Source organism: Dermochelys coriacea, chromosome 3, assembly GCF_009764565.3.
Source record: "Dermochelys coriacea isolate rDerCor1 chromosome 3, rDerCor1.pri.v4, whole genome shotgun sequence".
Taxonomy (NCBI): domain Eukaryota; kingdom Metazoa; phylum Chordata; order Testudines; family Dermochelyidae; genus Dermochelys; species Dermochelys coriacea.
In genome coordinates, this window is record NC_050070.1 from 101,537,733 (window position 1) to 101,565,569 (window position 27,837).

Here is a 27,837-nt window from a genome sequence, read left to right on the forward strand (position 1 = left end):
ACCCATGCAAACACAGTAATGACCCAACTTTGAAAAAAACTCAAGATCCAACAGTAATTATTGAAGTATGACTCTAAAAATATTGACTATCCATTGCATGACACACACATACCCTGTTTTATTCCAAACCAACATCTCCCCTATGAAGGAACATTGGACTCCCAAGGCCAACCATACTGGGTCAGACCAAAGGTCCATCTAGCCCAGTATCCTATCTTCTGACAGAGGCCAATGCCAGGTGCCCAGAAGAATTAACAAAACAGGTAAATCAAGTGATCCATCCCCTGTCGCCCATTCCCAGCTTCTGGCAAACAGAAGCTAGGGACACCATTCTTGCCCACCCTGGCTAATAGCTATTGATAGATCTATCCTCTATGAATTTATCTAGTTCTTTTTTGAACCCTGTTATAATCTTGGCCTTCACAACATCCTCTTGCAAGGATTTATACCATGCCCTCAGTTCCCACATAGTCATGTTCTCTTGATATCTTCTGATAAAAATGAAACATTTGATTTTATACTCACCATTGTATTTTCCTGTATTGTATTCTGCCAGTGTGTGCCCTTAGAATGCAAGAACATCAGGGCAAGAATCCTCTAGTTGCTTTGGCACAGCTCTCCAGTTGTGTAATACCATGTATACCAAGAGTGCTACATAAACAAACAATTGTGCCAAACTTTCTATTGAACTGACTTATGTTATCTTTAAGTGTTCATTCTTTCTCCCCCCACAAACCAAGATATACACAGGAAGAAGGAATGATGCCATGCGACAATGGTAAAGCGCCCGAGGAGCAGCTTTCTTGTAACACTGAACGAGGAACTGTATTAAAACAAGGAAAACAGCATTATTCCTAAACCCACTCTGTCCCTCAGTCTGTTTAAAGGCAGAGCTCCTGCTTAGACCTTCCTGTCTGGCTCCCTGCTTCAGATTTAAAGGAACAGTAAGTACAGATATCCTCAAGGAAAGGTTCTCCTTCTATGTTTTGCGTTTTTTCTGCTTATTCCCTCTCATTTTAGTCCTTTCATCACACCTCTCCCAGTGACTAGAAATGGAAATCTGAAAACTGAGAGAAGCATGAAAATGTGCCTCCACTCCTTACTATCCCAGTCAGGGTCCCTTGAAGTCACCTTGCTAGTTCTGGTTTTGCCAGTAGGGTGGCACACAGGAGAGCTGTTAAGAAGTCTGAAAAAAAAAGCAGCATAGGCAAAAGTAATTACATTTTATCACTGTCGACTACTATAAAGGATGTGTCTAATGTCCCAAAACAAGGCATACTAGGTTGGCTCTATTGTAACACTGGATTGAGGCGACTGTAATACATTTGGCAACTGTGACCTATGTTAGGTAACTAGGAAACAAAATCATCTAGTTAGTTCAAGATTCATTAGTGTGTTGGTTTTCAACCTTTTTTCATTTGCAGACCCCTAAAAAATTTCAAATGGAGATGCAGACCCTTTTGGAAATCTTAGACATACAGGTTGAAAACCACTGTTCTATGGTAAAGACAATCTCTTGTGGATCCCTTAGACATAGTCTGAGGACTCTCAGGGGTCTGTGGACAACAGGTTGAAAATCACTGCACTAGTGTAACAATTGGGTGACACACAGGAGGGCTTCCAGTGACTGGACTTTATTTCCTGGCTGCACTCACTTGATGTAGGTCAGATTGCAAAAGTCCATGCCCCTATCATCTGACAGGTTAATAACCCTAAGCTCCAAAAAACATAACCTTCTTTTAGCTGGAAAGGAGTAGAACAAAGTATATACTCCATGGAACTCTGTTATTTGGACAGCATCTACTCACCTCTGGAGGTTCTCGGTGATGTTCCCCCCCCCCCCCGCCCTTGTAGGTAAAATGGCTCTGGCAATGACGGCTCTTAATGTACTCCCCCGATATGCAGGAAGCATTTACTATGACTGCTTTCACTGCAGCTCAGCAGATACATCTGAGCTGTTTTCTTATGTATGCTGCCACACAAGTGACTTGGTCTGAATTTTCAGGGGGAAGTGATGTGGAGAGGGGGCAGGAATAACACAAGGGGAGAAAAAAGTTCAGGATAACCTGGCTTTTTATCCTCACGGGACTGTGCCCATACTTAGCATCTTTGTGGGGCTAAGGGAGATTTTAAAAAATCAAATTCTGTCAAGAGAACTTTGTAGATGTGAATAGCTCTTATCTCTAGAAATCTTAGTGGTTGCTTGCCAAGATTTCCAGAGGTGGGGGGCTAGTGATTATGGATGCCTAACTTGACATACTTTGATGAGTTCTGATTTTTAGAAAGTGTGCTAAAAGAATTAGTCTCTTTTCAGGTATCTCAGATCGGGTCTTCAAAAAAATAGAGGCACCAAAAAATAACTAGTCACTTGAAAACCTTGGCTGTTGCTCAGAAGCCCTCAATTTTGTGGTCCTGGCTTGCCTGACTCAGCAGTGTTTTAACACTTGGTAGACTTGTTGACAGCAACATAAGGCTGCTAAGTTCCCAAAAGGAATAAGTTTGTTTCTTTCAGATTTTATCCCCTATCATAAAAATTGTATTTTGACTATACACTCTACACCCTGAATAGACTCAGGTAGCTATTTTCAGAGACGGGGAGTTAGATTTCATAGGGGGCAGGCACACCCTTGCTATCTCCTGTGTGTGCATTGGAGTGCATATCTAGTGCTGATGCACAAAAGTATCTTCAAGGGACTGCAGAGATGTGAGCTATGACTATGTTCTGGTTTTGTCCGTCCCTTCCAGATAGTGAAGGTCCTGAGCCTTCCTATTACAGGACAAATCATATTGATTGGGTGATATGAGGCAGGGAATGCGTTCAGGAAACCTAAAAAGGCTTTTTAATAATAGTTACTGCAGCACAGGGGAGGTGTTTATAACCTGTCACTTAATGAAGACTTATCCATCCATCTACTACAAAAGGATATATTAATACTTAGAAGGCTGTTGCATAAATATCACAAAAGTTGGATTTTTAAGGTTTCTTTTAAACCACTGAATTTAAAATTAAGAAGCTATAGCTATTGTATAACAGCAACCAGCTGCAGCAGGGTGTACTTTCCTGAAGGATAAAGGCCTTCTACTTTACAATATAACCAAGGCATGTATTGGGTGTGCCACTTAACACCTGCAAAAGAGCTAGAAGTTTGGCACTCATAAAAGGCTCTGAATTAACAAGCTTGCCATAGTTATGTAAAATTAAACAATAACGAATACAAAATACACAGCTAATGGGGTTATTCTCTTGCATAGACTCAAGGACAGGAAAGTGGCAATTGCTGATCTGTTCTTGTGCAATTGCTTTTTTCAGTGGGTGGAGGAAAAGACACCCCCCCCACACACACACACACAATGGTAAATAGCTTCCCTTCTGTTATAAATGGGAGAAATCTGACATCTGCCAGTGAGAGGGTTGAGAGCCTGCCTTCCAGAGAGAGGTACCTGTTCCATTTTGGTGAGATACCAGAGGGGAAGGTGTGTGGCAGAATGAATGTAAAACCAAAGACCTCAGCTGGAATCATCTGGGCTCCTTTTGCAAAAGGACAGGTAGAGTGTTTCTAATTTTTCTAAAATGTGTTTATAAACACTTGTGTTTAAGGGGTTTTAGATTGGAAATTATGAAGTCACTACTGTCTGTGACCTTTGTTCCTTGTTTCTTTTGGTCCCATTCTCTTTAATAGAAAGGGGGGCATAAAGAATATGGAGTAAGCTACACGTCTAGCACAGCATTCCACAGCTCTGGATGAGAAGTCACTATCACCCATGTCAGTCCCAAAGGCAACACTTAGTTTTGTTTTATTCTTAGTGCAAATGTTATGTTTTGAAAAAATTCAGTAAATTCTGTTTGGTTTGAGCAATTGAAGCACAAGAGAACTTCTTCTCTCCCCACACCAGCTTTGTAGATCTCAAAACTCCCTTATTAATATTCCCCATTTGTCATGAACATAGTCTTCATTCATGGATGAATGCTGCTCTGGTAAATATGAGCAAAAAGTAGGGTTAAACATAATTACACTATAATTGTTAGCAATTTACATTCTTTATTTGTGTAATATGGGAGTTCTCCTAATCTTAATGGGATCTCGCAGGGGGGGAGTTCCAGATATACACCTGCCCGAGCCCACTGAAATTACTGCAGTCTTGCTTATTTCAATAATTAGGCACAGCATACACAATGCCTCTGATGTGATTATACTTGCTTCCAGATTACACCCTCCACCATCGTATATGTAATAATCTGCTTCCAAGAATGAAGTTTAGTCCTTTAATGATGAAGATGGTAACTTCCCCCTTCTCCCCAACACACACAGACATGAGGTTCATGGCAGCGACATAGGAAATAAATACACAAGTAAAGAGAGCATACTGGTATAGAAAGATTAGCTCATTAACTTTTGTGATGCAATACTATTCAAAAACATAACAAATACAAAGAATAAAGAGCTGGTTAGAAAATGTTTTTCTGTAGGAAAAAATGTTTTCAGAGAAAAATTAAAAACTGAAATATTTCAGTTCTGAAGTTTTGCCACCGGGTCCCATGTAAGTTGTAATTCAGGTGCATCTCCTGTTCTCCTCTATAAGCCAGGTTTCAGAGTAGCAGCCGTGTTAGTCTGTATTCGCAAAAAGAAAAGGAGTACTTGTGGCACCTTAGAGACTAACAAATTTATTAGAGCATAAGTTTTCTTGAGCTACAGCTCACTTCATCGGATGCATCTATAAGCCAGGCTCCCTGGTCAGACTACACCTCCCATAATGTATCCCAGTCTCCCCTCAGTAGCATTTTAGGGGTAGGAGGGTGAGGCATCATGTGGCCATAGTGCATCATGAAAGATGAAGTCAAGCAGGGGCCTGGCCCACAGATGAGAATAGCAGCATGGGGCACCACAGCAGCACTTCACAAGTGAAATGTCTTGATATTCAGTTTTCGGGGGGGGGGGGGGGGGGCAGATAATTTGAACAAATTGTTTAGTCTAAAATGCAATTTTCCATTGAAAATCAGGTTTGATGGAAATTTTCAATCAGCCATAGTATGTTTAGAAATTCCTACCTTGATCAGCTTTAAGCATTCCAGTGGCAAAGCTGACCACTGGCTATATAAACAGTATGGCTAGTTTTCTATATAACACTGTTTAGTCATATTAATTTAAGTCACCTTATTTTCAGGGGTGCTGAGCACCTGCCCTTCCAGTTAAAAAAAATCAATTGCAGATGTAGGTGTTCAGCACTTTTAAATACTAGGTCCTCTTTTGTAAGGCTCTCTTTCAGATAAACTTTCTACATCATCCCCAAGCTGAGCTTTTCCTTAAGAAAAACCCGCCTTCTTCAGCCTGCTGTAAGGACATGGTCTTCAGTCCCTTTTTATTCAGCTAGCAGCGTTATCCTTTGCTGTAGCCCAGTTCAGCTTTGTCTCAGAAACAAAATCACACACACTGGAAAAGAAACAGATTCTCTTTTCAACCTGGCATGTGCTTGCTCCTGGTACCAGCATACTCTCTTTATACACTCTCCATTTCCAAACTGTAAAGTGCACCTGAGGGTGAGGGCATGACTTGTAGTTAGCTGTGGAGACCATCATTCCCCTCCTACATGCACTAATAATTAAAGTAACATACCCATTTATTCTTTTTGAGAGTTATTCCATTTCTACAATCCATTCCTTAGAAAATCTTACCCCAAGTATCACAAAAAATTATAACGTCTAGACTGATACAAACGTAATATATAACATTCTGCTTTGGCTGGGCTGCTTGTACTCAGAGGTGTTAGCTGGACTTGTTTTTCTTTCTCCCTTTCTATTAATTAGCCTACCATATGTGATGTGTAAAGAGTTGCAGCCTCTAGGGTCCCAAGTCCCAGAATGAATGTGTATAATGCAAGGCCAGATTTTCAAAAGAGCTCAGCCTCCAATGTTCCAAGTGCTTTTGAAAATCTGGCTCCAAACAGTGGGAGCTGATCACTTTCAGACATGATCATATCTCAAAAACACACCAACCCCCCCCCCCACCACCACCAATAACAAGCAAGGAATTTAAAGTGTGTGTGGAGTGGAATCTGTTAAGCAACACTGAGAATGAAATTCCTAACATTTGCAAGTGTGAATATCAAAGTTATACACTGCAACAGGGCCAGTGCATGCTCCACCCCTTTGAAAATCAGGTAGGATTCAACATTTGCAAGTTATATACACCCTCTTGTTTCTCAGCATAAGTGAAGCCACTAACTGATGCAGTTAAAAAGAAACTTACTCTATGGGGGCAAGTTATTTCATATTTGCCTATTTTAGGGTTTCTTCCACCTTCAAAGGGGAAAAATTGTGTTTCTCTTCTAGCCCAGTTAGGTGGTACCAGTCATTGATGGAGACAGGATATGGGAGTAGATGGAACTCTGGTCTGATTCAGCATGGCTGTTTCTCTTATGACATAATTTATTGGTATTAGAATATAGCTATTTAATTTTAAATGTGTTTGTTTCAAAAACTCATTTTGGTGTTAGATAAAGCATCTCTTTCCACTGTGAAATAGTTTGTAGTAGAAAGATAAGAACATAGAGAGGAATAAATGATGGAGACTTTGTTTTGTATTTCTGGCACTGGACTGGTACTCAGGAGACGTGGGTTCAGGTCATGCTCTACCACAGACTTCCTAAGTAACCTTGAGCAAGTCATTTCATTTAATCTTTCTGAGCCTCAGTTCCCTGTCTGTAACATGACAGTACTTCTTTTCCCCCACTTTTTGTTCTATTTAGATTGTAAACTCTTCAGGGCAAAGACTGTCTCTTACTATATATATGTACATATAATAGAAGGATGCACCAGTGTGATTAGGACATTAACCTAGGATTTGGGAATCCTGGGTTCAAGCCCCTTCTCCACCACACACTAACTGTGTGATCTTGGGGAAATCACTTGGACTCTCAGATCCCCCTCTGTAAACTGGAGGTAATAGCACTTCTCCTCACAGGGTGTTGTGACAATAAGCCCATTAAAGATTGTGAGGTGCTCAGACACTGCAGTAATGTGGATAATATAAGTAACTAATTTTAGCTGGGGCTTGTAGGTGCTACTGTAACTAAAATAATATATTTTATTAAGGTTACCTGGACTTCTCCCTTGAATCCAGGTGTCTTCTGGCAATAATTCGTATCCTAGCTGGCATGTTCCGTTCTCATTTTCCACTGCAAACAACTGAGTCCTACAAGTCCCCTGATATTGGATATTAGATGGATGGGATCCGAGTTACCCAGGAAAGAATTTTCTGTAGTATCTGGCTGGTGAATCTTGCCCATATGCTCAGGGTTTAGCTGATCATCATATTTGGAGTTGGGAAGGAATTTTTCTCCAGGGCAGATTGGAGAGGCCCTGGAGGTATTTCGCCTTCCTCTGTAGCATGGGGCATGGGTCACTTGAGGGAGGATACTCTGTTCCTTGAAGTCTTTAAACCATGATTTGAGGACTTCAATAGCTCAAACATAGGTGAGGTTTTTCGTAGGAGTGGGTGGGTGAGATTCTGTGGCCTGTGTTGTGCAGGAGGTCGGACTAGATGATCAGAATGGTCCCTTCTGACCTTAGTATCTATGAATCTATGAATCTAAGTCTTTCTCATACAAGTAATTCTCATTCGCACACGTTTCCATTGAAGTCAAAGGGATGGCTCCGATAAGTAGAGCTCATAAACATGAGTAGAGCCTTGCATAATGGTGCCCTGAATCTGGAGTGTCAAACTTCTAGCTTATTTCTATAATGAAGAACGGAGTGGTGTTTTTGGCAAAGTGCTGCAGAAAGGACATTTAATCCAGACACACGGGAGCTATTTAAAACTGGCTGTTTTGTGCCTTTGAGGCCTCCCTCATGCAGCTGCGCTGTGCACTTCAAAGACTGCTGGGCTGCTTTAAAATGTAGCTTGTACTTAAAGCACTACTTTGGGGCCAGTTTCCATTTCAACTTTTTAATTAAAAGTTGAACTGTAAAGCAGCCTAGCTACAGTTCTGAGAAGGAGGAAATGTAATTCTCCCCTCTGAAGCAGGATTACTTCAGAGGAACCAGGAGAGAAACTTCAAAGGCTGCTGTGTCCCTCCTCTGGTCCAGCTGCCATGTTTCCCAAGCAGTCAGCCTCTGACAAACCTTTATCTATAGATAAGAAGAGGAGCCAAATTACCTTTAAAACAACTCAGCTCCCATTAACGTCAGTGTGAGCTACACATATATCAGGCAGATGGACTGGGCGCAATACAGCGGCTGCTCTCTATGGCACAATGAGTTCCGTTTCAGTCTCAGAGCTGGCTAATAATTATTTTAAATGATACATTGAAAAGGACATGATCATTTTCTGTAATAGGCAATAGAAGAAACCATTACCCTTACAAAGGATAAAAATGCTCTAGTGAACTTTGTAGTGAATGTTTGTTTCTGTATTGTTAACATTCCCTACATCCAAAACCGTTCTTTTCCTTGCATGTAACTAACACCTTGTCTACACTACCACTTAAGTCAACGTAAGTTATATTGCTTAGGGGTGTAAAAAAAGAGTGATGTAACTTACATCCATTTAACACAGTGTCTACACCATGCTATGTTGGTGGGACACGCTCTCCCATTGACATAACTTTCGCTTCTTGTTCAAGTGGATTAATTATGTTGATGGGAGGGTCCTCACCTGTCGACTTATCGCATCCTCATCAGACCCGCTAAATCAACACTGCTGCATCGATCGCAGCAGTGCCGATGTAGAGTGCGATGAAGACAAACCCTTAGACAGAAGCTTTCAATAATTTCATATAGAACAAAATGTATACAAGGGGACAATGATTTTTGCTTTCAGTTGTTTGAAATGACCAGAAGTCATGCTTAAGAATTCCTAAGCCAGGTTGGATATGAAAGAGAGATCAATATTGTTAGCTGACAGAACTGTTCAACCACAGAGAATGGCTGAAAAATTACCATTTACCTGAAAAATTAGAATACAAGGCAATTTTTTTTCTTCTTTCAAAATAGATTCTGCTTGATGCTTGTAAATTACTTTTCAAGGACCTGGGCTCTTTTAAGGTGCAGTTATGTGCACCCATAGATCTATTAAAGCAATTTATTTTCTGTGCCCTATTTCAACGACAGCCCCGATGCTGCAACTGGGTCCATATGGGTGGACCCATGAAGAGCCTGATTCATTTCAACATGGATCAGCTTGCAGGATAGGGACCCACATTTCTTTCGTGGATAGATTTTTGCCTCCTGCACTTACATCAGAACAGACTAGGTGATGTACTTGTTTTTCTTCCAATCAAATTATTTTAGAGCAGCACATTTGCACATAATGTAGTGTTTAATGTAAATTATGCTCCAAAACAGGTTTTTCCTCTAACGTAATTGCTCAGGTACATGATCTGTCTGACTTATTATATTTCTTATTAACAGGCACGGGAAGGAGTGGAAGAAGGGCCGGCAGTGGTGAAGGAAGCTGGCCTGATTGATAAACTAACAGCCCAAGGTATTTTTCAAAAGGAAAACACAAATTTAAATACAATTAACATTATCCTTTATAAACACACCAACAAGTATGCAAGCAATGCTCTGGCATCTTCAGTGAAAAAAAATGACTGAAATGTTTAAATAAAACCAAAACACTATGTTTGAAAATTTGCAGAAAATTGCAAAGTGCCTAAAAATCACAGAAGCTGTACAAGTTTTGTGCTCACAATTTTTTGTCACCCGAGAGGATTCCTTAAGTGTTTTGAGACACTTACCTTCTTCATGCAAATTGACCCAGAAGCTCCCATGCTACCCTGCCCCTCCTCTTGGCCAGCAAAAAGCATGTACTTATTTTAGATTTCTGGTGATGTCATCTTAGCAGATACTCACTTCGTATATCCAAAAGTAGATTTACCACCCAATCACTTACTGTGAAACTTTATATTTTTTGAAGCCTGGTCTTTCAAATGTGCGTGAATGAAAAAGCGGGCTTAGGCTGAAAATATATGTTTCCCATCCCCACTCCTCCAAGCTCAAAACCACTAGAGAGACGTTCTTCAAACTTTTCTGGAGCGGAGGGAAGCTGCCTATGTCACAGCCCCGATGGTGCTTGGGAGGCTTAGAACTCTGCCGAAGCCTTGCAGAAGTAGCAGAACCCAACATTCATTTGGCATTGAATTAACTGCCACCTCCCCATCTGACAGAGTGCTGTCTTGTACTTGTACACTGCTGTCTACTTGGTATTTATATGGCAGTGCTCTATGGTCTTGGATGTATTTATGCTCACAGCACGTGGGAGGTAGAGAAGTGCTATTAGCCCCATTTTTCAGCAGGGGAACTCAGGCACAGACCAACAAAGTCACTTGCCTAAGGTTACACAGGCAGCCTGCAGCAGAGCAGAGAATTGAACCAGGGACTCTCAAATCTAGGACAACACTGTAACCACTGCACCATTACTAATTATTATTATTATTGGTATTACTGCAGCACCTAGGAGAACCAGGACTCTATTGAGCTAGGTGCTGTACAACCACAGAACAAGACACCAATCCCTGTCCCCCAAGAGCTCCTTTCCCTCTAAGCTGGCAGCTAGTTCCATCCTCACCCGCCCTTGTTGACCATCTCTTAGCTATTCTCGGGGGTGAAAGTTTGCTCTCCTACACATACCCCTGGAAGCCATGCTAGTAATAGCAGCATAAGCTCCAGCCTCCGGATTTTCAGAATGGTAACCGAGGCAAATGGGTGAGTTGGGTTAGGAGCTGCTCAATAAGGAGCTATAGAAGAAAAGCACTGTTATAGATTAAGCTGCAAACAATAAAAACACCCAAGCATAAAATAGCTTTGCAAATTACATGTGATTTACTCTGCATTACCTGCTACACAATAATGTTCAATTGTTTTGAACCGGAAATTTTAAATGAAAAATATACTTCCTTGTGACCTTTAACTTCTTTCCACTGTGCTAATCCCAGGGTGTGATGTTAAAGATTATGGAGCCTTGCAGTTTGATGACATTCCCAATGACAGACCATATCATAATGCAAAAAATCCTAGAAGTGTTGGCAGCGCAAATGAGAAGCTAGCCAGTGTTGTGGCAGAGGCGAAGAAGAGCGGAAGAACCTGTTTGGTAGTTGGCGGTGATCACAGGTCCTTTGTTATACTTGTCTGTATAAAAGCATGAATGGCTTTCAGAGCTGCACAAACTACCCAAATGAAAAGCCAGTTCATTTTTAGCTAAGTCCTTTCAGTTCAGTTTCAAGACCAGTAGTTGTCTGTTAAATCTGATCAAAAGCCTTTTCCCATGCCAACATCCCTTTAAAAAGATTGGTAGAAGAAATAATCAGCCTTGGAGTTTTATGTAGATTTGGGTCCTGATCCTATAAACACTTATGCATGTGCATAATTTTATGCAGTGCAAATAGTTCCAGTAAGGGAGAGATGGGTAGTTAATGTGGCTGTTCACCAAAGCGCTGATCCAGCAAAACACTCAAGCATGAGCATAGCTTTAAAGAATGTAAATAGTGTTGGGATTCCCTTGAAGATCTCTTTTCATTCAGCTTCCCAAGAACTCAGTTTGACTCCAGATTTTGTCACTCAGGTATCGTAATTTGTCATACAGCAATGCTATGCGGAGCTGATCAGGGAACATCACAGCTCCAAAGTTATACAGAAACTATTTCTCTTTGTACACATTCACACATGGAATTACATTTACTAGACACTGCATCACTCAGTTGAGGATCAGATTGGTTAATCTGTAGGAACCGATCCCAGTACCACATGTTCTATCCATTTTAAACTTTCTCTTTACCTCATTCTCTACATTCCTAATTTACTTTGTCCCTTGTTATCTAGTTCATAGTAAATAGTTCCCTGGGTGTTCTACCTCTCACCTTAGCTAACTCACTCATTATCTTGAGAAAAAGAGTACTTGTGGCACCTTAGACTAACACATTTATTTGAGCATAAGCTTTCGTGAGCTACAGCTCACTTCATCGGATGCATTTGGTGGAAAATACAGTGGGGAGATTTATATACACACACAGAGAACATGAAACAATGGGTTTTATCATACACATTGTAAGGAGAGTGATCACTTAAGATGAGCCATCACCGGCAGCATGGGGGGGGGGGGAAGGAGAAAAACCTTTCATGGTGACAAGCAAGGTAGGCTATTTCCAGCAGTTAACAAGAACATCTGAGGAACAGTGGGGGGGGGGCGAGGGGGGAGAATTAACATGGGGAAATAGTTTTACTTTGTGTAATGACTCATCCATTCCCAGTCTCTATTCAAGCCTAAGTTAATTGTATCCAGTTTGCAAATTAATTCCAATTCAGCAGTCTCTCGTTGGAGTCTGGTTTTGAAGTTTTTTTGTTGAAGGATAGCCACCCTCAGGTCTGTAATCAAGTGACGGGAGAGACTGAAGTGTTCTCCAACTGGTTTTTGAATGTTATATTTCTTGACGTCTGATTTGTGTCCATTTATTCTTTTACGTAGAGACTGTCCAGTTTGACCAATGTACATGGCAGAGGGGCATTGCTGGCACATGATGGCATATATCACATTGGTAGATGCGCAGATGAATGAGCCTCTGATAGTGTGGCTGATGTGATTAGGCCCTATGATGGTGTCCCCTGAATAGATATGTGGACAGAGTTGGCAACGGGCTTTGTTGCAAGGATAGGTTCCTGGGTTAGTGGTTCTGTTGTGTGGTGTGTGGTTGCTGGTGAGTATTTGCTTCAGGTTGGGGGGCTGTCTGTAAGCAAGGACTGGCCTGTCTCCCGAGATCTGTGAGAGTGATGGGTTGTACTTCAGGATAGGTTGTAGATCCTTGATGATGCGTTGGAGAGGTTTTAGTTGGGGGCTGAAGGTGCTGGCTAGTGGCGTTCTGTTATTTTCTTTGTTGGGCCTGTCCTGTAATAGGTGACTTCTGGGTACTCTTCTTGCTCTGTCAATCTGTTTCTTCACTTCAGCAGGTGGGTATTGTAGTTGTAAGAATGCATGATAGAGATCTTGTAGGTGTTTGTCTCTGTCTCAGGGGTTGGAGCAAATGCGGTTACATCGTAGAGCTTAGCTGCAGACAATGGATCATGTGGTATGATCTGGATGAAAGCTAGAGGCATGTAGCTAGGAATAGCGGTCAGTAGGTTTCCGATGTAGGGGGTGTTTATATGACCATCGCATATTAGCACTGTAGTGTCCAGGAAGTGGATCTCTTGTGTGGACTGGTCCAGACTGAGGTTGATGGTGGGATGGAAATTGTTGAAATCATGGTGGAATTCCTCAAGGGCTTCTTTTCCATGGGTCCAGATGATGAAGATGTCATCAATGTAGTGCAAGTAGAGTAGGGGCATTAGGGGATGAGAGCTGAGGAAGCGTTGTTTTAAGTCAGCCATAAAAATGTTGGCATACTGTGGGGCCATGCGGGCACCCATTGCAGTGCCGCTGATTTGAAGGTATACATTGTCCCCAAATGTGAAATAGTTATGGGTGAGGACAAAGTCACAAAGTTCAGCCACCAGGTTAGCCGTGACATTATCGGGGATACCGTTCCTGATGGCTTGTAGTCCATCTTCGTGTGGAATGTTGGTGTAGAGGGCTTCTACATCCATAGTGGCCAGGAGGGTGTTTTTAGGAAGATCACCAATGGATTGTAGTTTCCTCAGGAAGTCAGTGGTGTCTCGAAGATAGCTGAGAGTGCTGGTAACGGGCCTGAGGAGGGAGTCTTCATAGCCAGACAATCCTGCTGTTAGGATGCCAATGCCTGAGATGATGGGGCATCCAGGATTTCCAGGTTTATGGATCTTGGGTAGCAGATAGAATACCCCAGGTCACGGTTCTAGGGGTGTATCTGTGCGGATTTGTTCTTGTGCTTTTTCAAGGAGTTTCTTGAGCAAATGCTGTAGTTTCTTTTGGTAACTCTCAGTGGGATCAGAGGGTAATGGCTTGTAGAAAGTGGTGTTGGAGAGCTGCCTAGTAGCCTCTTGTTTATATTCCGACCTATTCATGATGATGACAACACCTCCTTTGTCAGCCTTTTTGATTATGATGTCAGTTGTTTCTGAGGCTGTGGATGGCATTGTGTTCAGCACGGCTGAGGTTATGAGGCAAGTCATGCTGCTTTTCCACAATTTCAGCCCGTGCATGTCGGCGAAAGCACTCTATGTAGAAGTCCAGTCTGCTGTTTCGATCTTCAGGAGGAGTCCACCCAAATCCTTCTTTTAGTAGTGTTGGTAGGAAGGTCTCTGTGGGTTAATATGTTGGTCAGAGGTGTGTTGGAAATATTCCTTGAGTCAGAGACGTCGAAAATAATATTCTAGGTCACCATAGAACTGTATCATGTTTGTGGGGGTGGAAGGGCAAAAGGAGAGGTCCCGAGATAGGACAGATTCTTCTGCTGCGTTAAGAGTATAGTTGGATAGATTAACAATATTGCTGTGTGGGTTACGGGAACCACTGTTGTGGCCCCTTGTGGAATGTAGTAGTTTAGATAGCTTAGTGTCCTTTTTCTTTTGTAGAAAAGCAAAGTGTGTGTTGTAAATGGCTTGTCTAGTTTTTGTAAAGTCCAGCCATGAGGAAGTTTGTGTGGAAGGTTGGTTCTTTATGAGAGTATCCAGTTTTGAGAGCTCATTCTTAATCTTTCCCTGTTTGCTGTAGAGGATGTTGATCAGGTGGTTCCACAGTTTCTTTGAGAGTGTGTGGCACAAGCTGTCAGCATAGTCTGTGTGGTATGTAGATTGTAATGGATTGTCATTGTCTTGTTAGCCTACTGACCTATCTACTTATCTTATTTAGCACAAATGTCCTGTTTTCAGCCTGATGATTCATTTACCTCCCTAATCCTATATTCCAAAGAATGAGGCCTCCACACAGGTGTTAGTTACTTCAGGCCAGGGCTCAACAACAAAGAGTCTCATTCACTTCATTGGGACTATTCAAACTGTGCATCTTTAAGCATTTGAGTACTTCCAGCAGAGTGAAGGGGACAATTCACGTTCTACGCATGCGTGAGTGCTTTGCTGGATCAGGGCCCAAATTACCATTCTGGACCAGGGCATCTCTGCAGTATGTGAACTCGCTAGCCATGCTCCTGACAATGTTCCAGCATTTTGCCCTGTGCTTCTGAGAGAGTGTTGACCCCCGAGCTCAACTCCATAGTACACAGGAAGCTAGCCTAACCCTTTCCTCTTCCAGCCTTCCTCTTCCTGGCTTCTCCCCACACAGAAGAAATATAGCATTTCCAGGGCATGAGGAGCCTTCCTTGGCTGCACAGTGGGTTGCAGATTTTCATCCTCAGAATGTTTTGCAACAACAAATACTTTTACAAATAAGTTTAGCATGGTACTGTGAGAAGGAAAATATCTTGTGTGCTGTGCCATGTAATGCCTGTGTTTACACACAACTCTCTGTCTATTCAGTTTGGCAGTTGGAAGCATATCTGGCCATGCAAAGATTCACCCTGATCTTGGTGTAATTTGGTTTGATGCCCATATGGATATTAACACTCCATTGTCATCATCATCTGGGAACATGCATGGGCAGCCAGTGGCTTTCCTTCTGAAGGAATTGAAGGACAAGGTAATACAATTGCCATCACCTCTTTACAATTCAAGTATCTTGGAAACTCATCCTAAACAGATGTAGGTTTTTGCTCATCCTCTGCTCCCCCTTATTACTACTGTAACATTTAGAATTAGCAAGGGAACCTGCCCACCTATTTCCTCATATTGGGACCCCTTCTCCCCCGTGGATCACCCATGGCTTCTGTGGGCAAGAAGTCTGGCAGTCCCTGTCCTGAACCCATGGGGTCAGCAAGGGGCTTCAAAGCTCTGCCCCGGTCGGGAGCCATGGTAAAGGAGGACCCAGTGTCCTATGACTCTGATCTGGGGGCAAGGTTTGAAATTCAGCCTGCTCTCAATCCATCCAACCTTTCTACACTCACATTTTGGGCTTTTTAAGAAGTCAAGCCTTATTCTCCACCCTCCCACTTTGAGGATGAGGCTGGTTGTTATGGGGGTAACCTAGTAAAAATAAAACCTTTTTTGATCCTCTGAGATGCCTGATGTTCCAGGATTCTCGTGGATAACCCCGTGCCTGTCTGCTGAAGATATTGTGTATATTGGACTAAGAGATGTGGACACTGCTGAACAGTGAGTCTAGTTCCTCTCTCAGTAGTGCTCAAATGCCACATTTCCCTTGCCTAAATGGATGTGAGGTGTTGCTGCAGACTGCAAAGTAGGTGCCTCCTTGACCAGTGTGAGGCTTAATGTGATGTGATTTGGAAACAACTGGCTAGGTAGTAATACTGCAGAAAAGAACTGGGGGCAGGGGGGGTGGGGGTGGGAAGGATATAGTGGATCACAAATTGAATATGAGCCAATAATGTAATGCAGTTGTGGAAAAAGTCTAACATTCTGGGGTATATTAACAGAGTGTTGTATGTAAGACACAGGAGGTAATTGTCCCGCTCTACCTGGCCCTGGTGAACCCTCAGCTGGAATACCGTGTCCAATTCTGGGCACCACACTTTAGGAAAGATGTGGCTAAATCAGAGTGTGTCCAGAGGAAAGCAACAAAAATGAGAAAAGTGTTAGAAAACCTGGCCTCCAAGGAAATGTTAAAAATAAAATGTGTTTGTTTAGTCTTTGAGAAAAGAAGTGAGGGGGGATCTGATAACAGTCTTCAAATACATTAATGGCTGTTATAAAGAGGATGGTGATCTATTGGTCTCCCTGTCTACTGAAGGTAGGACAAGAAGTAATGGGCTTAATCTGCAACAAGGGAGATTTAGGTTAGATATTTGGAAAACTAAGTATAAAGGATAGTTAAGGGCTACAATGGGATTCCAAGGGAGGTTGTAGAGTCCCTGTCTTTGGAGGTTTTTAAGGACAGATTAGACAAATACCTACCAGGGATGGTCTAGGTTTACTTGGTCCTGCTTCAGCCCTAGATTTCTATGATTCTATGATGGGAGAAAATAAAGCAGAAAATAGGTCCACCTTCCCCAAAGACAGACAACCAATGGACAAAATCTGCAATATATCAATCAAGAACTGCAGGGAGCAGACACTATCTTTAAATATCATCTCACCTCAAAAGGTCATGCTACATTCACCAGAAGTGATTTCCCTCCCCTCCTCTCATATCTGCTTCCTCCACTCATGTTCATGAGTGAAATGTTGGGGGAAAATCCAGTGACTACAACGACTTCCTCCCAAATTGCTCAACCTCTTTTTGCTGACTGAATGAAGTCTACACCCACAGCCATCAACACCTCTTCTCTACCTTTGGCTCTCTCCTCAAACCAGTTGCCTGCTCCTCTCCTGTGCTCAGGAGTCTCTCCACTTTCTTCAAAGAGAAAAGATGCAATCCAGCAAGAACTCTCACCTTCCTGCCCATCCCCTACTCTGTACATTTCATCTTTTTCACCTCAGTCTGACTCACAGGTGTGTCTCCTCCTTGTCCTCTAATACCCAATCCTTCCTCTCTACATCATCTCTTAGCTTTCCCTGCTCTTCTTTGCCTCTTCTCGTATCCTCACTCACCCATCTGGTTCTTTCGTCTTCAATCATCTGCTTCTCCTATAAAAAAATATCTTTGATCAACTGCTCCTGCCTGTCCAGCTATTGCTCCCTATCCTTCCCTTGTTTGCCTAAACCAGCACATGTATAAATACATACATATTAAATACAAATTTAAGAACTTAAATATTGATTTGTAGACATCTAAATGGTGACTTAACGCCTCCAAATTCATATTAACTAAATACATATTTCAAATATAACCAATATAGATTAGGTGCCTATATATGCGCTCAGATACCCAAGTTCAAAAATTAAGCACTTGAATCTAAGCAGAATACTTTACTCCCCACTCTTGCCTTTATAATTCATTCATCTGGTTGATAATTTGTAAGCAGAATTAAAATGTAAAATTTACTTAATATTTGTACTTAGTTCTCTGATGGAAGATAAACATTTCAGATGTCAGTATATTTACAAAATGCTGAAAAAACAATGTACTTTTAGTTGCATTCATAAGCTGTTAATGTGTCTGCCATGTCTCTTTCAGCTGTATTATGAAATCTCTGGGTATTAAATACTATTCGATGACTGAAATAGATCAACTTGGGATTGGGAAGGTGATGGAAGAAACACTTAGTTATTTGCTGGCCAAGTAAGTAAAGAAACTATTTCATTTTTTTATACAGAATAAAAATTACATTGCAACCCATGCACAAAAATGATCAGGTAAATCACCCCAGAATTTTGAGATCCCAGTCAGTCACTGGAGCGCTCCAGGGATGCTGAATAGATACCTGCCAGGACAGTACAGCAAAATTGTTCTAGGACAGTGGGAGAAGAGGTCCTCTATATGTAATAGGACTATGTGGTTGTGTTAAAGTTCAACAGATCTAAGAGAACACGGCACATTTTGCCAAATACTCATGCATGTAAATCAAGCCCAATTTACGTACTGACAATCTGAACACAAAGATCAGAGAAACAAAATTTCTGCCTTGACAGTTACAGAAGACTCACTAAGTATTGTTGAGCATAAAGTCAAAGATCATAGAATCATAGAATCATAGAATATCAGGGTTGGAAGGGACCCCAGAAGGTCATCTAGTCCAACCCCCTGCTCAAAGCAGGACCAAGTCCCAGTTAAATCATCCTAGCCAGGGCTTTGTCAAGCCTGACCTTAAAAACCTCTAAGGAAGGAGATTCTACCACCTCCCTAGGTAACGCATTCCAGTGTTTCACCACCCTCTTAGTGAAAAAGTTTTTCCTAATATCCAATCTAAACCTCCCCCATTGCAACTTGAGACCATTACTCCTCGTTCTGTCATCTGCTACCATTGAGAACAGTCTAGAGCCATCCTCTTTGAAACCCCCTTTCAGGTAGTTGAAAGCAGCTATCAAATCCCCCCTCATTCTTCTCTTCTGCAGACTAAACAATCCCAGCTCCCTCAGCCTCTCCTCATAAGTCATGTGCTCTAGACCCCTAATCATTTTTGTTGCCCTTCGCTGTACTCTTTCCAATTTATCCACATCCTTCTTGTAGTGTGGGGCCCAAAACTGGACACAGTACTCCAGATGAGGCCTCACCAGTGTCGAATAGAGGGGAACGATCACGTCCCTCGATCTGCTCGCTATGCCCCTACTTATACATCCCAAAATGCCATTGGCCTTCTTGGCAACAAGGGCACACTGCTGACTCATATCCAGCTTCTCGTCCACTGTCACCCCTAGGTCCTTTTCCGCAGAACTGCTGCCGAGCCATTCGGTCCCTAGTCTGTAGCGGTGCATTGGATTCTTCCATCCTAAGTGCAGGACCCTGCACTTATCCTTATTGAACCTCATTAGATTTCTTTTGGCCCAATCTTCCAATTTGTCTAGGTCCTTCTGTATCCTATCCCTCCCCTCCAGCGTATCTACCACTCCTCCCAGTTTAGTATCATCCGCAAATTTGCTGAGAGTGCAATCCACACCATCCTCCAGATCATTTATGAAGATATTGAACAAAACGGGCCCCAGGACCGACCCCTGGGGCACTCCACTTGACACCGGCTGCCAACTAGACATGGAGCCATTGATCACTACCCGTTGAGCCCGACAATCTAGCCAGCTTTCTACCCACCTTATAGTGCATTCATCCAGCCCATACTTCCTTAACTTGCTGACAAGAATGCTGTGGGAGACCGTGTCAAAAGCTTTGCTAAAGTCAAGAAACAATACATCCACTGCTTTCCCTTCATCCACAGAACCAGTAATCTCATCATAAAAGGCGATTAGATTAGTCAGGCATGACCTTCCCTTGGTGAATCCATGCTGACTGTTCCTGATCACTTTCCTCTCCTCTAAGTGCTTCAGGATTGATTCTTTGAGGACCTGCTCCATGATTTTTCCAGGGACTGAGGTGAGGCTGACTGGCCTGTAGTTCCCAGGATCCTCCTTCTTCCCTTTTTTAAAGATGGGCACTACATTAGCCTTTTTCCAGTCATCCGGGACTTCCCCCGTTCGCCACGAGTTTTCAAAGATAATGGCCAAGGGCTCTGCAATCACAGCCGCCAATTCCCTCAGCACTCTCGGATGCAATTCGTCCGGCCCCATGGACTTGTGCACGTCCAGCTTTTCTAAATAGTCCCTAACCACCTCTATCTCTACAGAGGGCTGGCCATCTCTTCCCCATTTTGTGATGCCCAGCACAGCAGTCTGGGAGCTGACCTTGTTAGTGAAAACAGAGGCAAAAAAAGCATTGAGTACATTAGCTTTTTCCACATCCTCTGTCACTAGCTTGCCTCCCTCATTCAGTAAGGGGCCCACACTTTCCTTGGCTTTCTTCTTGTTGCCAACATACCTGAAGAAACCCTTCTTGTTACTCTTGACATCTCTTGCTAGCTGCAGCTCCAGGTGCGATTTGGCCCTCCTGATATCTTTCCTACATGCCCGAGCAATATTTTTATACTCTTCCCTGGTCATATGTCCAACCTTCCACTTCTTGTAAGCTTCTTTTTTATGTTTAAGATCCGCTAAGATTTCACCATTAAGCCAAGCTGGTCGCCTGCCATATTTACTATTCTTTCGACTCATCGGGATGGTTTGTCCCTGTAACCTCAACAGGGATTCCTTGAAATACAGCCAGCTCTCCTGGACTCCCTTCCCTTTCATGTTAGTCCCCCAGGGGATCCTGGCCATCTGTTCCCTGAGGGAGTCAAAGTCTGCTTTCCTGAAGTCCAGGGTCCGTATCCTGCTGCTTACCTTTCTTCCCTGCGTCAGGATCCTGAACTCAACCAACTCATGGTCACTGCCTCCCAGATTCCCATCCACTTTTGCTTCCCCCACTAATTCTACCCGGTTTGTGAGCAGCAGGTCAAGAAAAGCGCTCCCCCTAGTTGGCTCCCCTAGCACTTGCACCAGGAAATTGTCCCCTACGCTTTCCAAAAACTTCCTGGATTGTCTATGCACCGCTGTATTGCTCTCCCAGCAGATATCAGGAAAATTAAAGTCACCCATGAGAATCAGGGCATGCGATCTAGTAGCTTCCGTGAGTTGCCGGAAGAAAGCCTCATCCACCTCATCCCCCTGGTCCGGTGGTCTATAGCAGACTCCCACCATGACATCACTCTTGTTGCACACACTTCTAAACTTAATCCAGAGACACTCAGGTTTTTCCACAGTTTCGTACCGGAGCTCTGAGCAGTCATACTGCTCCCTTACATACAGTGCTACTCCCCCACCTTTTCTGCCCTGCCTGTCCTTCCTGAACAGTTTATAACCATCCATGACTGTACTCCAGTCATGTGAGTTATCCCACCAAGTCTCTGTTATTCCAATCACGTCATAATTCCTTGACATCACCAGGACCTCCAGTTCTCCCTGCTTGTTTCCAAGGCTTTGTGCATTTGTATATAAGCACTTGAGATAACCTGTTGATCGCCCCTCATTCCCAGTATGAGGCAGGAGCCCTCCCCTCACAGACATTCCTGCCTGTGCTTCCTCCCGGTATCCCGCTTTCCCACTTACCTCAGGGCTTTGGTCTCCTTCCCCCGGTGAACCTAGTTTAAAGCCCTCCTCACTAGGTTAGCCAGCCTGCTGGCAAAGATGTTCTTCCCTCTCTTCGTAAGATGGAGCCCGTCTCTGCCCAGCACTCCTCCTTCATGGAACACCATCCCATGGTCAAAGAATCCAAAGCCTTCTCTCCGACACCACCTGCGTAGCCATTCGTTGACCTCCACGATTCGACGGTCCCTACCCAGGCCTTTTCCTTCCACGGGGAGGATGGACGAGAACACCACTTGCGCCTCCAACTCCTTTATCCTTCTTCCCAGAGCCACGTAGTCCGCAGTGATCCGCTCAAGGTCATTCTTGGCAGTATCATTGGTGCCCACGTGGAGAAGCAGGAAGGGGTAGCGATCCGAGGGCTTGATGAGTCTCGGCAGTCTCTCCGTCACATCACGAATCTTAGCCCCTGGCAAGCAGCAGACTTCTCGGTTTTCCCGGTCAGGGCGGCAGATAGATGACTCAGTCCCCCGGAGGAGAGAGTCCCCGACCACCACCACCCGCCTTCTCCTCTTGGGAGTGGTGGTCGTGGAACCCCCAACCTCAGGACATCGCATCTCATGCCTCCCAACCAGCGGAGTCTCCTTCTGCTTTCTCCCCCCAGACATATCATCTGGTCCACTCTCCGCATTGGTACCTGTGGAGAGAACATGAAAGCGGTTAGTTACCTGTGTCTGTGTTACTGGAACCCGGACATTCCGCTTACCTCTTCTGGAGGTCACATGTTGCCAAGCTTCTTCACTGGCCTCTTGGCTCCTCTGTGCAACCTGCTCTATATCTTTAGAGCTTTGTGCCCCTAGAAGGCTATCCTGAGTTTGGTCCAGAAAATCCTCAGTCTCTCGTATACAACGCAGGGTCGTTACCTGTTGCTCCAGACCTTCAATCTTCTCTTCCAATATGGAGACCAGCTTGCACTTTGTACAGACAAAGTCGCTTCTGTCCTGTGGAAGAAAGACAAACATGGCACATCCAGTGCAGGTCACAACAGCTGAACCCCCCCCTTCCATATCACCTACCTACTATGAGCTTCCTCAGAGACGTTGGCAAGATGTAAGCCTCACTGGGCTCACTCCAGGCGAACTCCCAGGCAAACTCCTGCTGTGAGCTGCTCTGCTGTCCCCGCTGCTCCGCTGGTTCGCTGCCGCTCAGCGGGTTCGCGAGGCTCTGGCTATTTTTAAACAGCCAGGCTTCCCTGACGCAAAACTCCCCTGTATTACATACATTTAAAACACAGAGGGTTTATTTTAATGGTATTTAAATTGGTATCTAATTTTAAAAGTTTGACGTGAATACTCAAATCAGCCCCACTGGCTGCTCACAACTGTGTCCAAGTCTCTCTTTGGCACTGGATGACTACAAAGGAAGTCCTCAGGCACTATTCTAGGCCCCTGGGTAACTTTAGAGGCCTCTAGTGACTTCATGCCATGTACTTTATGGAAGGGACTCTTTTTGTTCTGTGTTTGTACAGTGCCTACCACTATGGGATTGTGGTTCATGACTGGGGCTTCTAGGTGCTACGGGAACACAAGTAATAATAAGTGCCTCCATACTGGCTCTAGGTTCTTCCTCCCACCCACAGATCAAACAGAGCTAGGCTGCTAGGGCTTTCCCCACCTGCTGCTACCGTTGGAACTCTCCATCCTTGGGGCCTACAGTCTTATGGAGAGTAGTAAAAAAGGGTAGTAGTAACAGGAAGGAGTGATAGGATGAAATTTAAAAAAAACAGCACAACTTTAGGCAGAATTCAGGGAAAGCTTCGTTGCAGGGAGATTGTAAGACTAGAACAGTCTCACATCGGGAAATGGTGACAGCATCATCAATTTAGCTCAATTTTGTTCATTTTACTCTAGTGAATATATTCTAGGGAACATTCCTTTACTGTTAGCAGGATAGATTAAAAGATCCTATTGGTCTCCCCCATCTCTAGTTGTACAGCCCTAATGTACATACTAGATGCTTTATAAATAAGGCTAGGTTTTAGTCATGGGTATTTTTAGTAAAAGTCATGGACAGGTCATGGGCAGTAAACAAAAATTCATGGCCCGTGACCTGTCCATGACATTTACTCTATACCCCTGACTAAAACTTGCAGTGGGGGGGGGGAAGAGGAGGGTAGCCCAGGAGGGCACCACAGGTGCTGGTGGGGCAGGGGAGTTGCAGACTGGGGAATGCCACGGATGCCTGGGGGGAGGGAAATCACAGTCCAGGGGGCACCAGGGGGGCTGGGTAGGAGGAGGGGGGGCTGGTGGGGCCGGGACAGGCTCCCTACCCAGCTTCTGGGAAGTGGTGACCCCAGCTCCTAGCTCTATGTGCTGCCTCCGCTCTGCCCCAAGCCCTGGTTCTGCAGCTCCCATTGGCTGGGAACCGTGGCCAATGGGAGCTGTGGGGGTGGTGCCTCAGGGTGGAGACAGCACGTGGAGCTAGGAGCTAAGAGATGGGAATTGCTGTTGCCCTTCTGGGGAGCGTCCCCCGAGGTAAGCACCTCCACGCACCTCAACCCCCAGCCCTGAAACTCCTCACACTCAAACTCCTGCTGCTGGGAGACTGGGGGGGGGGGGGGGGGGGGCTCGAGACTGCTCCAGCACTGGCTGCTGCAGAAGTCATGGAGGTCACGGAATCTGATTTCCATGACAAACATGGAGCCAATTTACAATCTGTTCCTTGCTTCACTGTGATGCCGTCCAAGGCAGTATGTCATTCCATAACTTCGTTATGTGGCACAAATATTTTCTAAGTAGGACACAAGAAGTCTGAATCAGGGGGCTTAAGTTTTTCCATTGTTTATGAAGAACATTTTCACAGGACCACTTTACAGCTTTTCTGAACATATGTGTTTAATTTTATTCTCTTGCTTTCCACCAATAAAGTAAGAAGAGACCAATTCACCTAAGTTTTGATGTTGATGGCTTGGATCCCTCTCTGGCACCAGCTACAGGGACCCCAGTTCCTGGAGGAGTGACTTTGAGGGAGGCTATCTATATAGCAGAAGAACTTTATAGAACAGGTACAATAAACACCTGAAAATTCTTAATATAGGTTTAGATTTAACATTTATAATATCTACCTTCAGCATTTGAAGTGTTATGGTGAGGGATTTTCTAACTTTGAGGTACATATTTGATTTTTTCACTGCTTTAATATAAGAGGAATTCACAAATCAAATAAGAGAATGTGATATTCAGTACTGCAAGAAGGTGCTCTCCTTCATAGTAATAATGTAGGATGAAGGCTGATGAGCTCACACTTTAGCTGTGGATGTCCAGAGTAAAGCCCGATTTAGTTCTTAGTCCATAGTTAAAACTAGGTGAGCATTGCCTAAGGCCTTGTCTACACTAAAGGTAAAAGTTGATCTAAGCCACGCAATGTGAGTTATGTGAATGGATCCACACTATGCGACATCGACAGGAGATGCTCTCCCATCAACTACCCTTCCTCTTCTCAATCTGGAGGAGTACAGAAGTCGACGGGAGAGCGACTGGCAGTCGATTTAGCAGGTCCGATTTAGCCGGTCTTCACTAGACCTGCTAAATCGACTGCCGCTGCATCAATCACTGCAGCGTCGATCCTCTGGTATGTGTAGACAAGCTCTCAGCCATACCTGTCATTAAAACTACAATAGCTTGTGGCTCTTGAGTAGGAGAAAGAAAAAGGAAAAGAAAAAGAATCCTACTTGCCATGCTTTACTTGGAATCTATGGAATGGGTAGTGACACAGATCTGGCAGAGCTCCCACTGCTGAATACTCACTAGACTCCTATGTTTGAAATTCAAGTACTGGATCGTGCATGCTATTAAGCCCACTGAGTCTGAGAAACAGGATTCTCAGGATCTCTTCCAGTTTGCAGACTCCCTGGCTGGTACCCCTTTTTGTAAGTGGGACCCCATCATCCAAATGCAGTAGGCTTAAGACCAATGCTGAACTACCACCCCCAAGTCTCACCAATAACTTAACATACCCTTCCCCCGACACTTCACTCAGCAAGCATAAGAGACTTAGGATGCGTGCAAAAGTAACAAAGCCTTCACAAACATATCTCACTCTTTGTCCTCACCAGACAGAGCCCCTTTGGGTTTTGGTCTGTCCTTTTAGTGTTCCAAGTCCTTCCTCTCTCCTGCTCAGTCTTATATTCTTGTCCTGGTCACTGAGAGGCAGCTGCTAAGAACAGGTCATATCCATTTATAACTTCAAGCCCCCTCTGACATGTGATCCTCCTGGTCTCTCCATCAGGTGATCAAGGCCATCCCTTAGGTGATCCATTTTTTGGTTACAACTCACCAAAATCCAGACTGGAAAAACTGGTTTCTTGCAGTTTGCCACCTTCTTTAGCGTACCCATTGTATTGCCAGAGGAAAGTCATTCAGTGCTTATAGCCCTTGACTGCTTTGCAATGTACACTATCACCACCTCTTGGAATTCCAGTCCAATATGAAGGCAAAAAGACAACAGGGAAGGCACAATGTTGTTGTAGCCGTGTCAGTCCCAGGATATTAGCGGAACAAGGTGGGTGAGGTAATATTGTTTATTGGACCAACTTCAGTTGGTGAGAAAGACAAGCTTTCAAGAGACACAGAGCTCTTTTTCAGATCTGGGAAAAGTACTAAGAGTGTCACAGCTAAATACAAGATCAAACAGATACATGTAGTTTAGCATAAGTAGTTAACACATATTCTAAGGGCCCATTCAAATCTAAACTTTCAGGAATTCTTTGCCCATGGCATTCTAAATAGTGAATCCACATGATCTCAAACCAGTGTGCTCACATCTGGCAATATCACCTCACCTCTTTGCCAACAGATTAAAACAGCATTAGGATTGAAAATTTAATCAAAGCAGAGAAAGTGTCACTCTCTCTTAGTGTAGGAAAAGAAAACGCAAGTATTGCTGAAGAGTGGAGCTCATGAAAATTAAAACTGGAGGGGACAGAGTAGTGAGTTAAATAGCAGGTTTTGCAGACCTAGATGTTCTGGAACCAAAGGTTCAAATCTCCTCAACATCTCCTCATCCTTCCTTCAGAGAGATAAACTACCATATAGCTTACTCTCTGCGCAGGGCTTTTGGGAAAGACCTTTAACTGAGGTCCTGTCTGCTCTCATAGCACATTTTGCATGAATATGAATTTACCGATGTCCAGAGGCTACATTTCCCATGCTGTCCCTACTGGGTAGCACTCTGGTCTCTGTGTAGCTACCACCACAGCTACCTGTGTTTTAGTGGCATTTAGTTTGTGAAGTGCTTTGTCAATTCATTGGAACGCTGGTGTTTGATAAAATATAAAAAAACAGACACACAGAAATTACCTGCAACTTTATAGTATGGGAACCCAACAGGCATAGAACTGATGCAGCTGGCTCCTATGACTTCTTCTTTACACCCCTTGGCTCAGATGACATATTAGGGGTGGGACTGAATGGGTCCTGGGTGGGTGGGGGGGAGTATCCAGAGCATTCTGCACTTTGGCTATGCCTCAGGTAGTGTATGAACCCTTCAGGACAAAGCTAGCTGGTTCAAATTAGAGTAGCCCCCCAGTGATGCTTGAGGCTGAGGATTAGAGTCATAATTAGCTCTCTGATATCAGATCCTTCTTGTGTTGTGGTGTCCAGCAAAGATGAGCACAGTAGAATATCTGACTCTAAATATCTGCATCCTACACTGGGAAAAGGCACACTAGTGGTTGTCTTCTTATACTAGCCTTTGTTAATGTTGATAAAGAACAAAGACAAAACCCCAAAGGGGAAAAATACATCCTGCTTTGGAACTCTGTGGTAATGAGCTTGGAATTTGTTGACCTGAAAAGAAAATTATGTATCAATTGAAATTTTTCTCAGTAGAATTGTCATTTGTTATTGCAGGATTGCTATCGGTAGTAGATATAATGGAGATCAATCCAGCTCGTGGGAAGACACAAGAAGAAGTTAACACAACGGTCAACACAGCTGTTTCAATTATCTTGTCCTGTTTTGGTAAAGCACGTGAAGGTTCTCATAGTTCCAGTTACCGTATACCCCAGCCACAAAAATCCATCTGAACATATGCAGTTATGTTCCAAGAAGTTTTTCAGTCCTAAAGTATAATATTTTGTTAATGACCGTTGCTTACTGAATGACTTTGGTAACCTCAAGCACAAAAATAACCTTTTCGTTGAAGCTCAGACACTAATGAGACAGTAATTGTCACTCATGCTAATGGAGGCTGGTGAAGTAAAAAGTGTCAGATTTGCTCATACTGTTTTCTACTTTATGACAAATTCTAAAAGTCAAGTCAAATAATTTATTACCACCATTGCAGTAAATCACATTACCACTTCTATTTACTTA

General features: G+C 43.5%; 1 protein-coding gene and 1 long non-coding RNA gene across 3 annotated transcripts; both read left to right on the forward strand.

Moving 5' to 3' along the window:
* Positions 1–3,392: 3,392 nt before the first annotated feature.
* ARG1 (arginase 1) lies at positions 3,393–27,671 on the forward strand. 2 transcript variants are annotated; one of them, XM_043510980.1, is made up of 8 exons: positions 3,393–3,546; positions 9,407–9,479; positions 10,933–11,107; positions 15,380–15,539; positions 16,017–16,111; positions 18,033–18,137; positions 24,391–24,538; positions 26,396–26,875. In XM_043510980.1, exons 1-8 carry the CDS (start codon positions 3,487–3,489, stop codon positions 26,429–26,431), a joined length of 852 nt encoding a protein of 283 aa, XP_043366915.1. In that variant the 5' UTR covers positions 3,393–3,486; the 3' UTR covers positions 26,432–26,875. The 2 variants fall into 2 exon arrangements, with proteins under 2 accessions (XP_043366915.1, XP_038253263.1); XM_038397335.2 differs by lacking the exon at positions 26,396–26,875 and adding an exon at positions 27,373–27,671 and having other exon boundaries at positions 3,394–3,546; positions 24,391–24,527.
* Positions 3,553–6,011, forward strand: LOC122459353. Its single transcript, XR_006279973.1, has 2 exons — positions 3,553–4,585; positions 4,725–6,011. It is a non-coding gene; the product is annotated as an uncharacterized LOC122459353 (long non-coding RNA).
* Positions 27,672–27,837: the final 166 nt, after the last annotated feature.